The 16,498-nt window shown below is 43.0% G+C and overlaps 1 protein-coding gene across 3 annotated transcripts in view; it reads right to left on the reverse strand.

Annotated features, from left to right (window-relative positions):
• Positions 1-1,680: 1,680 nt before the first annotated feature.
• LOC117965634 (E3 ubiquitin-protein ligase Rnf220-like) overlaps positions 1,681-16,498 on the reverse strand; it is a 126,700-nt gene continuing 111,882 nt past the window's right edge. For 2 of the 3 annotated variants that reach the window (XM_059007253.1, XM_059007252.1), the window contains 3 exons: positions 9,045-9,141; positions 3,028-3,102; positions 1,681-1,948 (listed from right to left, as the gene is read on the reverse strand). In XM_059007253.1, coding sequence (XP_058863236.1) covers positions 1,877-1,948; positions 3,028-3,102; positions 9,045-9,141 — 244 coding nt within the window. In that variant the 3' untranslated portion in view covers positions 1,681-1,876. The remainder of the gene's footprint in view (positions 1,949-3,027; positions 3,103-9,044; positions 9,142-16,498) is intronic. The other variant, XM_059007254.1, reaches the window with a different exon arrangement.

Consider the following 16,498-nt stretch of genomic DNA (forward strand, 5'->3'; position numbering starts at 1 on the left):
TTATACAGAGTCCCTTTGGATCATTTTTAGTTAGTAATTAATTATAGTTTTATCTTGAGGTTAATGTTTTTGATACTGTAAACATTTTAAACGCCACACAATTATGCTGAGGTGGGAAATAGTAATGTGATAAACATTTACAGTGCAGACTATTTTGTATTATTTGTAATGACTTTTCCCAATAGAAAGCGAAAGATTCCTAAATACTACCTTTTAATTATTTGCATCCACGTTTTAAGAATGAAGCCTACTGCTTGGTTTTCTATCTCAGCAATTTGTCAGTCCCAGACTGTTGTGTAAAATTCTATATTAAACAGGAGAAAAAAGAAATGTGTTAACCAGATTATTCTGCCTTTTATTGCAACTGTGGTACCATTCACTGAGTGAAAATTATAAAGGGTACTTTAGCTAAAACCTCCTGACAGAAGGGGAACAATTTTAAAAAAAGGTTGAAAACCCCTGGTCTAGTTCACTAGCCTTGTATACCTGTTTTTCTTGACTGACTGGGTTCGAGCCCATAAAAAGAAGATGTATGCTTTCAGTTTGAAAGAATGAACCTTACAGGTAATGAACACTCCTGTAGAGCCGAGGCAGAGCAGTGGTCTAGTTTGCTAACCTTGCATGCCTGTCACCCTGAACTGACTGGGTTCAAATTCAGGTTGGTTGTTTCTTTATCACTTCAATTTTCACAGAATAAACCTTATAGGCAATGTCAAGCAGTCTCTCCTAAAGACCAGGTTGGTACAGTGGGCTAGTTCACTAGCCTTGAGACAGGCTATGGGAAAGACACATGTGAAGGACGTCAGGCCCAACTGAGCACACATATGGAACCAACTGTACCAGAGTAACACCACACGTGAAGTGTGACTGGAACTACCTGGACAAGGTAACATCCAAGGACACAAGCAAAGACCACCTCCCTCCACCCCTCCAACAGCAAAGATCACCTCCCTCCATCCCTCCACCAGCAAAGACCACCTCCCGCCATCCCTCCATCAGCAAAGGTCACCTACCTTCACCCCTCCAACAGCAAAGCCCACCTCCCTCCACCAGCAAAGACCACCTCCCTCCAGCCCTCCAACAGCAAAGATCACCTCCCTCCAGCCCTTCAACAGCAAAGATCACCTCCCTCCAACAGCAAAGACCACCTCCCGCCATCAGCAAAGATCACCTCCCCACCCCTCCAACAGCAAAGACCACCCCCCGCTATCCCTCCATCAGCAAAGACCACCTTCCTCCATCAGCAAAGACCACCTCCCTCCATCCCTCCAACAGCAAAGACCACCTCCCTCCATCAGCAAAGACCACCTCCCTCCATCCCTCCAACAGCAAAGACCACCTCCCTCCATCCCTCCAACAGCAAAGACCACCTCCCTCCATCCCTCCATCAGCAAAGACCACCTCCCTCCATCCCTCCAAGTCACTTTAGCTGGATTTTAACTCCAGGTCCCCAGGTAAAGGTATAGCATGCTACTGAATCAGCCGTGTTGCTAGTTGCAGCTAAGTGAAGCAGATGTGTTGCTGTTTATCACATTCATTATGAGATGTAAGCACCAGCTTTCAGGACCTCTGAAGCCTCTTCAGGTGTGTACATTGAAAGTGGAAATGTAATGAAAACCTGGAGCCGTATTTTACATTTTATTTTATTAAAAAACAAACAAACAAACAAACAAACAAGCACAAAATGAATTGTAAAAATCAGAATAGTAAAAACGTAAAAACAAGAGTTTTCTATTGTTTTTATTGTAATACATATATCTGGTGTTTAAAGTTTCGTTTAATTTTCTCTGTGCTGTTCCGATTCAGCACGCCGGCGCCTCGCAGCGCTGCTCCATTGAAACCTTGGGATCCCCAGTCAGGGACGCCTCAGGGCAGGTCACAGGTAGACCCTGCGTAGGTCAGCTGGAGAGGTGATGGTGCTGCACTGCGGGCATAGCTTCTTCAAACCCTGGAGGATTAGAGAGGGAGAGGGAGAGAGAGGAGAGGGGGAGAAGCAGAGAGGCGTTGAATAAGAGTTGCAATCACAACCACTTTCTGCCAGGTAATTATGGAACTCATTGAGAACACTTCATACAAGAACAGACCCTTCTTCACAAACTTCGAATGAAAACATTATTCACATAGTAATAAAGGCATCAAGAGAGATTGTTGTATTCTTATTTTAAACAATTTTAAAACATTGGCATATCTAGTGACCAGCGTTTGGGTTCAGCCTTCTCTAAACCACCTTGTTTTGTGTTGAGAGGCACACATTTACGAGATGTTAGTTCACTTGCTTTTTTCTAAAATAAGACATATACATGTTCTTACACCTTTATCTAACATAAATAGCTAATGTTATTGTTGTGCTCAATGTAGTGCAGCACAAGAAACTAATGTCACCCTTCCACAGGAAAAAAGTTTGAAGTGAAGGGTTTTATCACTTGTACAACATGTAATGTAATCTACATGACAAAATGCCATGTGGACTTGCTTACATAGAAAAAAACATCACGACAGTTAAAACAGAGAATTAGCGAACACAAGGAAAGGGGTCTTGCACTCTGTAGACACAAGAATACAGAGGGGAATAGGTGGGGTTCAGTACTTCAGGACAGACCTCCACTACACAGAATCTGTAATGAATGGTAACAATTCAGAGGCTGTGTGGTCCAGTGGTTAAAGAAAAGGGCATGGAACCAGGAGGTCCCCGGTTCAAATCCCACCTCAGCCACTGACTCATTGTGTGACCCTGAGCAAGTCACTTAACCTCCTTGTGCTCCGTCTTTCGGGTGAGACGTAGTTGTAAGTGACTCTGCAGTTGATGCATAGTTCACACACCCTAGTCTCTGTAAGTCGCCTTGGATAAAGGCGTCTGCTAAATAAACTAATAATAAAAAATAATAATAACAACACTGCATATGAATTGAGAGAGAGGGGTCTATTACAAAGAATTTCAGATGGCTGTATCACATATCTATACATACAGATAGATAGATATTATACAGTATATTATTACAGTCATTGTTATTATGGTAATGTACTCACGAGTGATCTGAGCCAGCAGTCTTCGCAGTGGATGTGCCAGCACTGTATAGAAGCCACAGGGACAGAGTAAGAGCCCTACCAGAGAACAAAGAGACCAGCACAATTCAGAACCCAACATCAAACACAGGCTCCAGACACAGCACAGAGAGACCAGCACAACTCAGAACCCAACATCAAACACAGCACAGAGACCAGCACAACTCAGAACCCAACATCACACACAGGCTCCAGACACAGCACAGAGAGACCAGCACAACTCAGAACCCAACATCAAACACAGCACAGAGAGACCAGCACAACTCAGAACCCAACATCAAACACAGCACAGAGACCAGCACAACTCAGAACCCAACATCACACACAGCACAGAGACCAGCACAACTCAGAACCCAACATCAAACACAGGCTACAGACACAGCACAGAGAGACCAGCACAACTCAGAACCCAACATCAAACACAGGCTCCAGACACAGCACAGAGAGACCAGCACAACTCAGAACCCAACATCAAACACAGGCTCCAGACACAGCACAGAGAGACCAGCACAACTCAGAACCCAACATCAAACACAGCACAGAGACCAGCACAACTCAGAACCCAACATCAAACACAGCACAGAGACCAGCACAACTCAGAACCCAACATCAAACACAGGCTCCAGACACAGCACAGAGAGACCAGCACAACTCAGAACCCAACATCAAACACAGCACAGAGAGACCAGCACAACTCAGAACCAAACATCAAACACAGGCTACAGACACAGCACAGAGAGACCAGCACAACTCAGAACCCAACATCAAACACAGGCTCCAGACAGAGCACAGAGAGACCAGCACAACTCAGAACCCAACATCAAACACAGCACAGAGAGACCAGCACAACTCAGAACCCAACATCACACAGGCTCCAGACAGAGCACAGAGAGACCAGCACAACTCAGAACCCAACATCAAACACAGCACAGAGACCAGCACAACTCAGAACCCAACATCAAACACAGCACAGAGACCAGCACAACTCAGAACCCAACATCAAACACAGGCTCCAGACACAGCACAGAGAGACCAGCACAACTCAGAACCCAACATCAAACACAGCACAGAGAGACCAGCACAACTCAGAACCAAACATCAAACACAGGCTACAGACACAGCACAGAGAGACCAGCACAACTCAGAACCCAACATCAAACACAGGCTCCAGACACAGCACAGAGAGACCAGCACAACTCAGAACCCAACATCAAACACAGGCTCCAGACACAGCACAGAGAGACCAGCACAACTCAGAACCCAACATCAAACACAGCACAGAGACCAGCACAACTCAGAACCCAACATCAAACACAGCACAGAGACCAGCACAACTCAGAACCCAACATCAAACACAGCACAGAGACCAGCTCAACTCAGAACCCAACATCAAACACAGCACAGAGACCAGCACAACTCAGAACCCAACATCAAACACAGCACAGAGACCAGCACAACTCAGAACCCAACATCAAACACAGGCTCCAGACACAGCACAGAGAGACCAGCACAACTCAGAACCCAACATCAAACACAGCACAGAGAGACCAGCACAACTCAGAACCCAACATCAAACACAGCACAGAGACCAGCTCAACTCAGAACCCAACATCAAACACAGCACAGAGAGACCAGCACAACTCAGAACCCAACATCAAACACAGGCTCCAGACACAGCACAGAGAGACCAGCACAACTCAGAACCCAACATCAAACACAGCACAGAGACCAGCACAACTCAGAACCCAACATCAAACACAGCACAGAGACCAGCACAACTCAGAACCCAACATCAAACACAGCACAGAGACCAGCACAACTCAGAACCCAACATCAAACACAGCACAGAGACCAGCACAACTCAGAACCCAACATCAAACACAGCACAGAGACCAGCACAACTCAGAACCCAACATCAAACACAGCACAGAGAGACCAGCACAACTCAGAACCCAACATCAAACACAGCACAGAGACCAGCACAACTCAGAACCCAACATCACACACAGCACAGAGACCAGCACAACTCAGAACCCAACATCAAACACAGCACAGAGACCAGCACAATTCAGAACCCAACATCACACACAGGCTCCAGACACAGCACAGAGAGACCAGCACAACTCAGAACCCAACATCAAACACAGCACAGAGACCAGCTCAACTCAGAACCCAACATCACACACAGCACAGAGACCAGCACAATTCAGAACCCAACATCACACACAGGCTCCAGACACAGCACAGAGAGACCAGCACAACTCAGAACCCAACATCAAACACAGCACAGAGACCAGCACAACTCAGAACCCAACATCAAACACAGGCTCCAGACACAGCACAGAGAGACCAGCACAACTCAGAACCCGACATCAAACACAGCACAGAGACCAGCACAACTCAGAACCCAACATCAAACACAGCACAGAGAGACCAGCACAACTCAGAACCCAACATCAAACACAGCACAGAGAGATCAGCACAACTCAGAACCCAACATCAAACACAGCACAGAGACCAGCACAACTCAGAACCCAACATCAAACACAGCACAGAGACCAGCACAACTCAGAACCAAACATCAAACACAGGCTCCAGACACAGCACAGAGAGACCAGCACAACTCAGAACCCGACATCAAACACAGCACAGAGACCAGCACAACTCAGAACCCAACATCAAACACAGCACAGAGAGACCAGCACAACTCAGAACCCAACATCAAACACAGCACAGAGAGATCAGCACAACTCAGAACCCAACATCAAACACAGCACAGAGACCAGCACAACTCAGAACCCAACATCAAACACAGCACAGAGACCAGCACAACTCAGAACCCAACATCAAACACAGGCTCCAGACAGAGCACAGAGAGACCAGCACAACTCAGAACCCAACATCAAACACAGCACAGAGAGACCAGCACAACTCAGAACCCAACATCAAACACAGCACAGAGACCAGCACAACTCAGAACCCAACATCAAACACAGCACAGAGACCAGCACAACTCAGAACCCAACATCAAACACAGGCTCCAGACACAGCACAGAGAGACCAGCACAACTCAGAACCCAACATCAAACACAGCACAGAGAGACCAGCACAACTCAGAACCCAACATCAAACACAGCACAGAGACCAGCACAACTCAGAACCCAACATCAAACACAGCACAGAGACCAGCACAACTCAGAACCCAACATCAAACACAGGCTCCAGACACAGCACAGAGAGACCAGCACAACTCAGAACCCAACATCAAACACAGGCTCCAGACACAGCACAGAGAGACCAGCACAACTCAGAACCCAACATCAAACACAGCACAGAGAGACCAGCACAACTCAGAACCCAACATCAAACACAGCACAGAGACCAGCACAACTCAGAACCCAACATCAAACACAGGCTCCAGACAGAGCACAGAGAGACCAGCACAACTCAGAACCCAACATCAAACACAGCACAGAGAGACCAGCACAACTCAGAACCCAACATCACACAGACTCCAGACACAGCACAGAGAGACCAGCACAACTCAGAACCCAACATCAAACACAGCACAGAGAGACCAGCACAACTCAGAACCCAACATCAAACACAGCACAGAGACCAGCACAGGCAACAAACCAACCCTTCCTTGACGCATTTAGCTGAAAAACGACGGTGTCCATAACGCATTGACTGTCTACTGAGACAAGATTTAAGGCCAAATCTGGTGTTTAGAATATAAAATAAACAGCCCTGCAACTCCTCACCCTGCCCTGGAACTGTGAGACTTACACAAGTGCCCTCATTGGAACCTACAGCAGCAGCTACACCTGTAACAGCACTGACAGTGTGGATCACACACTCACAATGTCAATGACAGAACCTACAGCAGCAGCTACACTTGTAACAGCACTGACAGCGTGGATCACACACTCACAATGTCAGAACCTACAGCAGCAGCTACACTTGTAACAGCACTGACAGCGTGGATCTCACACTCACAATGTCAATGACAGAACCTACAGCAGCAGCTACACCTGTAACAGCACTGACAGCGTGGATCTCACACTCACAATGTCAATGACAGAACCTACAGCAGCAGCTCCACTTGTAACAGCACTGACAGCGTGGATCACACACTCACAATGTCAATGACAAAGCATTCAGAACGTTTAAACCACAACAGGTTCTCTATAAACAAATTAAATAAATCTGTTAATATCAGCTTGTTTATTTAGATTTCAAGATTCTATAATTAAATTATGTTGGGTGGCTCCCTCTAATCAAGTTGAGAGAGTACCGATGTCCCAGGAAATAAGTTGATCGTGAAATAAGTTGATCAAGTTCTAGAATTTAAAAAGGGGAGGTTCCATTGTTTCTAATGTAAACGAGCCTAGGCTAGGAAATAAGTAGATCGGATATATTAATGAACAATAAATAATTTTAAATTAATTTTGTAAGTATAATTTATATCAATTAGTAGATCTGATTTATTCGGCAGTATGCTGCTAGATAAGATGATGTGAATATTGCTTTAGATCCGATATATTAGCCTAACAAAAATGCATAATTTAAAATGACTTTTGTACGTATAATTTACATTAACATGTAGATCGGATATATTCGACAGTATTACGCTAGATAAGGGAATGTGAATATCGCTGTAATATATATTAGCAGCAAATCATTTCAAATGAATTGTATGATTGTACATTTCTGATTGTGTATTTCTGTTTGTGTAACAAATGTTAACTAGCTAAACATGTTGCGTATTGATGTTATTTTGCATTTCTGGAGGTGTTTTTGTTTTGGGAAGCACTACAGTATGGATAGCAGGTATGCGAGCGATTGACCAAAAGTTAAAGCATGAGTTTCAATCATGGAAAAAATGAAGCTCCATGCTGCGATTACTAACTAGGCCACGGAGCACATCAATCACACGATGTACTTGAAAAACGTTGCTTATACAGTATTATTATTTTATATTTGTTCTTTCATTTATTTTTACATACAGTACTTTGTATAATTAGGACAGAAAACAAACAGGAGACTGGTTATCATAGTGCATGTATTTCAATTACAAGTTTGGGACGAAACAATACATTAATTAATTAAAAACTAAAGAGTTAACGTCTTTGCTAAACCGTGGTAAATACCTGTAGTTCAATACCAACCATGATTTTGTGTTGTGAGAGAGATCATACAGTATATGCAGGATACTATATATCCGCATCATTTTAAAATGGTAAATCCCTGTAGTACAACAACCAATAAGACATATAACGAGAAAGAGATACAGTATATTGAATTAAAGTGAATTATCACGATTTAAAATCATGTAGATATACACATATATAAGGTATCTCTCTTCCTCATTATATATGTCTGTTGTCTTGAATAAAATACGACTTGCCCTGCTAATATGATGGATGCAGCATGTCTATTACTGAAACATTTTAATTTTGAATAAAGATTGACAACATTTTGACATGTAAAATCATTTAATATATAAATAAATCTCCGTGATCACACATAAACTACATCAGACTGATACTGATGTTATAAAAGCATAAAAAGACAGAAGTTTAAAACAGTTTACCACAGAAACAGCCGTCGATCACACATTTTAAAGTTCATACGAAAAGACAGTGGCACGAACACGCACCAACATACACAGTCTAGTAAATAAAAATAAAAAGCCATATAAAAATAAAAAGCCATGCAGTGAACCTCCCCTTTAATCAAACTGGAGCCCCGCCTTACTTTTGTCTACTTTTGCCTTACTGCTCTTGCGAGATCAACTTATTTCCTACGACACCGGTATTTCATTCTCTTGCACTTTTTGTATGATAGACACAGCAGAGTGCCTGACAATGAAATACACTCCCAACTCGATTAGAAGGAGCCACCCAACACTTACAAACACACATTCTAGCCAAGCACTGAAGCAATGTATTGAAAGAGTTATTTTTCCGGGAGCTCACCAGACAGACGTGGCAGTGGTACAGCTCCCTCTGCTGCAGTCTTCGGGTGAGGGCGCTGATCTGAGCCCTGAGGGACTCCGCACTCTCCCTGGCACTGCTGAAACATCACACACACACACAGCAGCGGGGTTAAAACAACAATCACTTACACTTAACTTCATAATAATCCTGCTGGTGCCATCCCCCCATCCCCCACATCCCCCCATCCCCTAGCCTACTGTGGGGTCTCCAAAAGTGTCCCACAGTAAAAGCACAGCAAAGTGTAACAAAGCACGGTAAAGAATAGCGATGTATGGTACAGCATATTAATAAACATGGCAAAACAGGGTAAGCTATAGTGAATGTATGGGAAAACTGCAGAAATATGACAGTAAATTTTTATAAGGGCTGTCTTACAATACAGTTTGTTCATAACTTTTGATTATTTTTCCCTAGTTTATTAGCCCTCGCTGTGTGCATTCGAAATACAAGCCTTCCGTACACAGCTTGATAACTGTCCCCACCTCCCCCAACCCGCTTAGAACATGCAGACTGGACTGGACAGTGTGAGTCTCTTACACCAGGACATACAGAACAAACACAACATGCAGGCTGGACTGGACAGTGTGTGAGTCTCTTACACCAGGACGTACAGAACAAACACAACACGCCGAGCAGATTGGACAGTGTGTTTGTCTCTTACACCAGGACGTACAGAACAAACACAACATGCAGGCTGGACTGGACAGTGTGTGAGTCTCTTACACCAGGACGTACAGAACAAACACAACATGCCGAGCAGACTGGACAGTGTGCGAGTCTCTTACACCAGGACGTACAGAACAAACACAACATGCAAGCTGGACTGGACAGTGTGTGAGTCTCTTACACCAGGACAAAACAAAAACACCTCCAGAAATGCAAAATAACATTAATACGTAACACATTTTGCTAGTTAACGTTTGTTACACAAACAGAAATACACAATCAGAAATGTACAATCATACAATTCATTTGAAATTATTTGCTGCCAATATATATTACAGCGATATTCACATTCCCTTATCTAGCATAATACTGTCGAATATATCCGATCTACATGTTAATGTAAATTATACATACAAAAGTCATTGTAAATTATGCATTTTAGTTAGGCTAATATATCGGATCTAAAGCGATATTCACATCATCTTATCTAGCAGCATACTGCCGAATAAATCCAGTCTACTAATTGATATAAATTATACTCACAAAATTAATTTTAAATTATTTATTGTTCATTAATATATCCGATCTACTTATTTCCTAGCCTAGGCTCGTTTACATTAGAAACAATGGAACCTCCCCTTTAAATTCTAGAACTTGATCAACTTATTTCCAGATCAACTTATTTCCTGGGACATCGGTACTCTCTCAACTTGATTAGAGGGAGCCACCCAACATAATTTTATTATAGAATCTTGAAATCTAAATAAACAAGCTGATATTAACAGATTTATTTAATTTGTTTATAGAGAACCTGTTGTGGTTTAAACGTTCTGAATGCTTTGTTATTGACATTGTGAGTGTGAGATCCACGCTGTCAGTGCTGTTACAAGTGTAGCTGCTGCTGTAGGTTCTGTCATTGTGAGTGTGAGATCCACGCTGTCAGTGCTGTTACAAGTGTAGCTGCTGCTGTAGGTTCTGTCATTGACATTGTGAGTGTGAGATCCACGCTGTCAGTGCTGTTACAATGTCAATGACAGAACCTACAGCAGCAGCTACACTTGTAACAGCACTGACAGCGTGGATCTCACACTCACAATGTCAATGACAGAACCTACAGCAGCAGCTACACTTGTGAGAGTGTGAGATCCACGCTGTCAGTGCTGTTACAAGTGTAGCTGCTGCTGTAGGTTCTGTCATTGACATTGTGAGTGTGTGATCCACGCTGTCAGTGCTGTTACAAGTGTAGCTGCTGCTGTAGGTTTCAATGAGGGCACTTGTGTAAGTCTCACAGTTCCAGGGCAGGGTGAGGAGTTGCAGGGCTGTTTATTTTATATTCTATATATTTTATATGAACATGGCTGGCTGCCTGACGAGTCCACATGCTGGAAGCCCCTTGGCTCCCAGACCCTTTTCCAATACATTCTATAAAATTACATGAAACATAAACCACTCGCAGCCAATAAACACCAGATTTGGCCTTAAATCTCGTCTCAGTAGACAGTCAATGCATTATGGACACCGTTGTTTTTCAGCTAAACATGCAGACTGGACTGGACAGTGTGAGTCTCTTACACCAGGACGTACAGAACAACCACAACATGCAGACTGGACTGGACAGTGTGTGAGTCTCTTACACCAGGACGTACAGAACAAACACAACATGCAGACTGGACTGGACAGTGTGTGAGTCTCTTACACCAGGACGTACAGAACAAACACAACATGCAGACTGGACTGGACAGTGTGTGAGTCTCTTACACCAGGACGTACAGAACAAACACAACATGCAGGCTGGACTGGACAGTGTGTGAGTCATTGCAGCTTAAAGCCTTGCAGCTGCGTGTATTTTTCTGATCAGCTGAAACTCGGAGCAGCTGATTCAAATCCCGCGGCGTTCTGGGACACGGGGGAGGAGCGGAGCACGCAGCACAAACACAAACAAACACAAACAAACAAAAGGCAGGCAGACTTCCCAGCGACATCGTGAGAGAAGTACGAGTGGACAAGTACAACGCAGTTAGAAGCAGTTGAAAGCAGGTTGACAGCTGCAGAAGCTAAACTAAACAAAAAAAAAAAAAATAAAAAATGGTCTTCAAGCCAGTAATCTGTGACAACTGCATGATGTGGGAAATCCGAGAAAACCCAACAGAGCTCAACCAAGTTTGTGTAAAGTGCCGCACCATCCAGGACTTGCTTCAGCGATTAAGCCTGCTAGAAAAGGAGCTGGAGGAAATGAGACAGCAACAGGAGCTTGAGGAGCTGACACACCCACAATTCATGGAAGTCTGCACCCCTAGCAGACTGAAAGCCAACAGGGAGATGGAAGAGAGTCGAAACAGCTGGGTTCAGATAGGCAGAAGCAGGGAAAAAAAGAAACTTCGTCAAACACAACCACCAGAAATCCAGACAGTCAACACATTTGAGCCACTTCAACATTTAGATGACCAAAACCAACATCACGAGAATGAAAGAAACAACACCCAGGACCCTATAAACAGTGCTGACCAGGCAGCAAAAAGAAGGGAGGTCATGATTGTTGGGGACTCCATACTGAGAAACACAGCAAGTTCAGTTTGCAGTTTGGACCCCCTTACTACAACAGTGTGCTGCCTTCCAGGAGCCTCAGTCAAGCACATCACTGAGAATGTGGACAGGCTCCTAGAACGAACAGGAGACAACCCGGTAGTAGTCGTCCACATTGGTACAAACAACATTGGAAGAGACAGGCCAAGATCCCTGCAAAACAAATTCAGAGAGCTAGGAAGGAAATTAAAAGACAAGACCAAAACTGTGGTATTTTCAGGGATACTGCCGGCGCCTTGCAAAGGACCATATGGACAGCTGGAAATACAAAATCAAAATGCATGGCTGAAATCGTGGTGTACACAGGAAGGCTTCAACTTTCTTGAACATTGGAGCACATTCTACAACAAGGACTATCTATAAAGGTGGGACGGACTGCACTTAAACAGAAAGGGAACCAATCTACTCGGAGAAAGGATCCTTCAGGCGGTACAGAAGCATTTAAACTAGAAAGGAAGGGGGGAGAAAACAAAAAAACAGAAGGGAGACTACATCAAAACAAGGGCAACAACTCAGGTAAGACAACTATTAAATGTATTTATCTTAATGCTAGAAGTCTCAGAAACAAAATGTTAGAACTTGAAGCTACTGCACTAACAAGTAACTACAATGTGATAGGTGTTACAGAAACTTGGTTGTCAGAGAGTGATGGAGACGAATATAATATTAGTGGGTACACACTGTATAGGAAAGACAGGCAGGACAGAAGAGGCGGAGGGGTAGCGCTATACATAAAAAATAGCCTTGAAGCCCAGGTGTTAAATCAGGACAAAGAAAACAATGCAGAATCAATATGGGTCAGAATAATGGACACAAATTCAAAGGGCATAATAATAGGAGCATGCTATAGACCGCCAAATTCAGACGCTGAGCAAAATAATCTGTTATACAATGACATTCGAAATGCGTGTAGCAAAGGAGAAGCCATACTAATGGGGGATTTCAACTTCCCCCGTATAAAATGGGAGAACCCGGTGGGGAGCATGACGGACGAAATTGAAATGGTGGAAATGACAAATGACTGCTTCCTAACGCAATTTGTCAAGGCACTGACTAGAGGGGAGGCATGCCTTGACTTAGTCTTTTCAAATAATGAAGACAGAATAACTAAAACAGAGGTCAGAGAGCCATTGGCAAACTCAGACCATAACATGGTCTCATTTGAAATATTTTTTAAAACCCCAAAAGTAATGACTAAAGCTAAGGTTTACAATTTTAGAAAAGCAAACTACGAAGGTATGAAACAGAGACTAACAGAAGTAGATTGGAGTAAAATAGAGAAAACATCCACAGAAAAAGGGTGGCTGTTTTTTAAAAATGTAGTACTAGAGGCACAAAACAATTACATCCCAAAAGTAGACAAATCTAAATCTAAAACAAAATGGCCAAAATGGTTTAATAGATCAATTAAAAAAAATATTCAGCGAAAAAAGGCACTTTACAGAGCGTTTAAAAGGGACCAAAAACAAAGCACACAGAAAGAGTACTTGGAACTGCAAACACAAGTCAAAAAGGAAGTTAGAAAGGCCAAGAGAGAGATAGAAATCAATATTGCCAAGGGGGCTAAAACCAATTCCAAAATGTTTTTCCAATATTATAACAGCAAGAGAACATTCAAAGAGGAGGTTAAATGTCTAAGAGACACAAATGGCAAAATCATAGATGAAGAAAAAAAAATAGCAAATATATTAAATGATTACTTTTCACAGGTTTTTACAAAGGAGGACACGGACAACATGCCCCACATGTCGACCTGTTCCTATCCAATTTTAAATAACTTTAGCATAACAGAGGCAGAAGTGTTAAAGGGCCTAGGAGCTCTTAAAATAAACAAATCCCCTGGGCCGGATGAGATCCTCCCAATAGTACTCAAAGAAATGAAAGAAGTTATTTACAAACCGCTAACCAAGATCATGCAACAGTCTCTTGACACAGGGGTTGTACCAACAGACTGGAAAATAGCAAATGTAATACCAATCCACAAAAAGGGAGACAAAACCGAACCAGGTAACTACAGACCAATAAGCCTGACTTCTATTATATGTAAACTTATGGAAACTATAATAAGATCCAAAATGGAAAATTACCTATATGGTAACAATATCCTGGGAGACAGCCAGCATGGTTTTAGGAAAGGGAGATCATGTCTAACTAACCTACTTGACTTTTTTGAGGATGCAACATTGAAAATGGACAACTGCAAAGCATACGACATGGTCTATTTAGATTTCCAGAAAGCTTTTGACAAAGTCCCGCATAAAAGATTAATTCTCAAACTGAACGCAGTAGGGATTCAAGGAAATGCATGCACATGGATTAGGGAGTGGTTAACATGTAGAAAACAGAAAGTACTCATTAGAGGAGAAACCTCGAAATGGAGTGAGGTAACCAGTGGTGTACCACAGGGATCAGTATTAGGTCCTCTGCTATTCCTAATCTACATTAATGATTTAGACTCTGATATAGTAAGCAAACTCGTTAAATTTGCAGACGACACAAAAATAGGAGGAGTGGCAGACACTGTTGAAGCAGCAAAGGTCATTCAAAATGATCTAGACAGCATTCAAAATTGGGCAGACACATGGCAAATGAAATTTAATAGAGAAAAGTGTAAAGTATTGCATGCGGGCAATAAAAATGTGCATTATAAATATCATATGGGAGATAGTGAAATTGAAGAAGGGAACTATGAAAAAGACCTAGGAGTTTATGTTGACTCAGAAATGTCTTCATCTAGACAATGTGGGGAAGCTATAAAAAAGGCTAACAAGATGCTTGGATATATTGTGAGAAGTGTTGAATTTAAATCAAGGGAAGTAATGTTAAAACTCTACAATGCATTAGTAAGACCTCACCTAGAATATTGTGTTCAGTTCTGGTCACCTCGTTACAAAAAGGATATTGCTGCTCTAGAAGGAGTGCAAAGAAGAGCAACCAGAATTATCCCGGGTTTAAAAGGCATGTCGTATGCAGACAGGCTAAAATAATTGAATCTATTCAGTCTTGAACAAAGAAGACTACGCGGCGATCTGATTCAAACATTCAAAATCCTAAAAGGTATCGACAATGTCAACCCGGGGGACTTTGACTTGAAAAAAGAAAAAAGGACCAGGGGTCATAAATGGAGATTAGATAAAGGGGCATTCAGAACAGAAAATAGGAGGCACTTTTTTTACACAGAGAATTGTGAGGGTCTGGAACCAACTCCCCAGTAATGTTGTTGAAGCTGACACCCTGGGATCCTTCAAGAAGCTGCTTGATGAGATTCTGGGATCAATAAGCTACTAACAACCAAACGAGCAAGATGGGCTGAATGGCCTCCTCTCGTTTGTAAACTTTCTTATGTTCTTATGTTCTTATGTTCTTATGAGTCTCTTACACCAGGACGTACAGAACAAATACAACATGCAGGCTGGACTGGACAGTGTGAGTCTCTTACACCAGGACGTACAGAACAAACACAACATGCAGGCTGGACTGGACAGTGTGTGAGTCTCTTACACCAGGACGTACAGAACAAACACAACATGCAGACTGGACTGGACAGTATGTGAGTCTCTTACACCAGGACGTACAGAACAAACACAACATGCAGACTGGACTGGACAGTGTGTGAGTCTCTTACACCAGGACGTACAGAACAAACACAACATGCAGGCTGGACTGGACAGTGTGTGAGTCTCTTACACCAGGACGTACAGAACAAACACAACATGCAGACTGGACTGGACAGTATGTGAGTCTCTTACACCAGGACCTACAGAACAAACACAACATGCAGACTGGACTGGACAGTGTGCGAGTCTCTTACACCAGGACGTACAGAACAAACACAACATGCAGGCTGGACTGGACAGTGTGTGAGTCTCTTACACCAGGACGTACAGAACAAACACAACATGCAGGCTGGACTGGACAGTGTGTGAGTCTCTTACACCAGGACGTACAGAACAAACACAACATGCAGACTGGACTGGACAGTATGTGAGTCTCTTACACCAGGACGTACAGAACAAACACAACATGCAGACTGGACTGGACAGTGTGTGAGTCTCTTACACCAGGACGTACAGAACAAACACAACATGCAGGCTGGACTGGACAGTGTGAGTCTCTTACACCAGGACGTACAGAACAAACACAACAAACACAAATTCACAAGCACGTCCCTGAATTATTTCAAA

This window comes from Acipenser ruthenus, chromosome 34 (genome assembly GCF_902713425.1).
Source record: "Acipenser ruthenus chromosome 34, fAciRut3.2 maternal haplotype, whole genome shotgun sequence".
Taxonomy (NCBI): Eukaryota; Metazoa; Chordata; class Actinopteri; order Acipenseriformes; family Acipenseridae; genus Acipenser; species Acipenser ruthenus.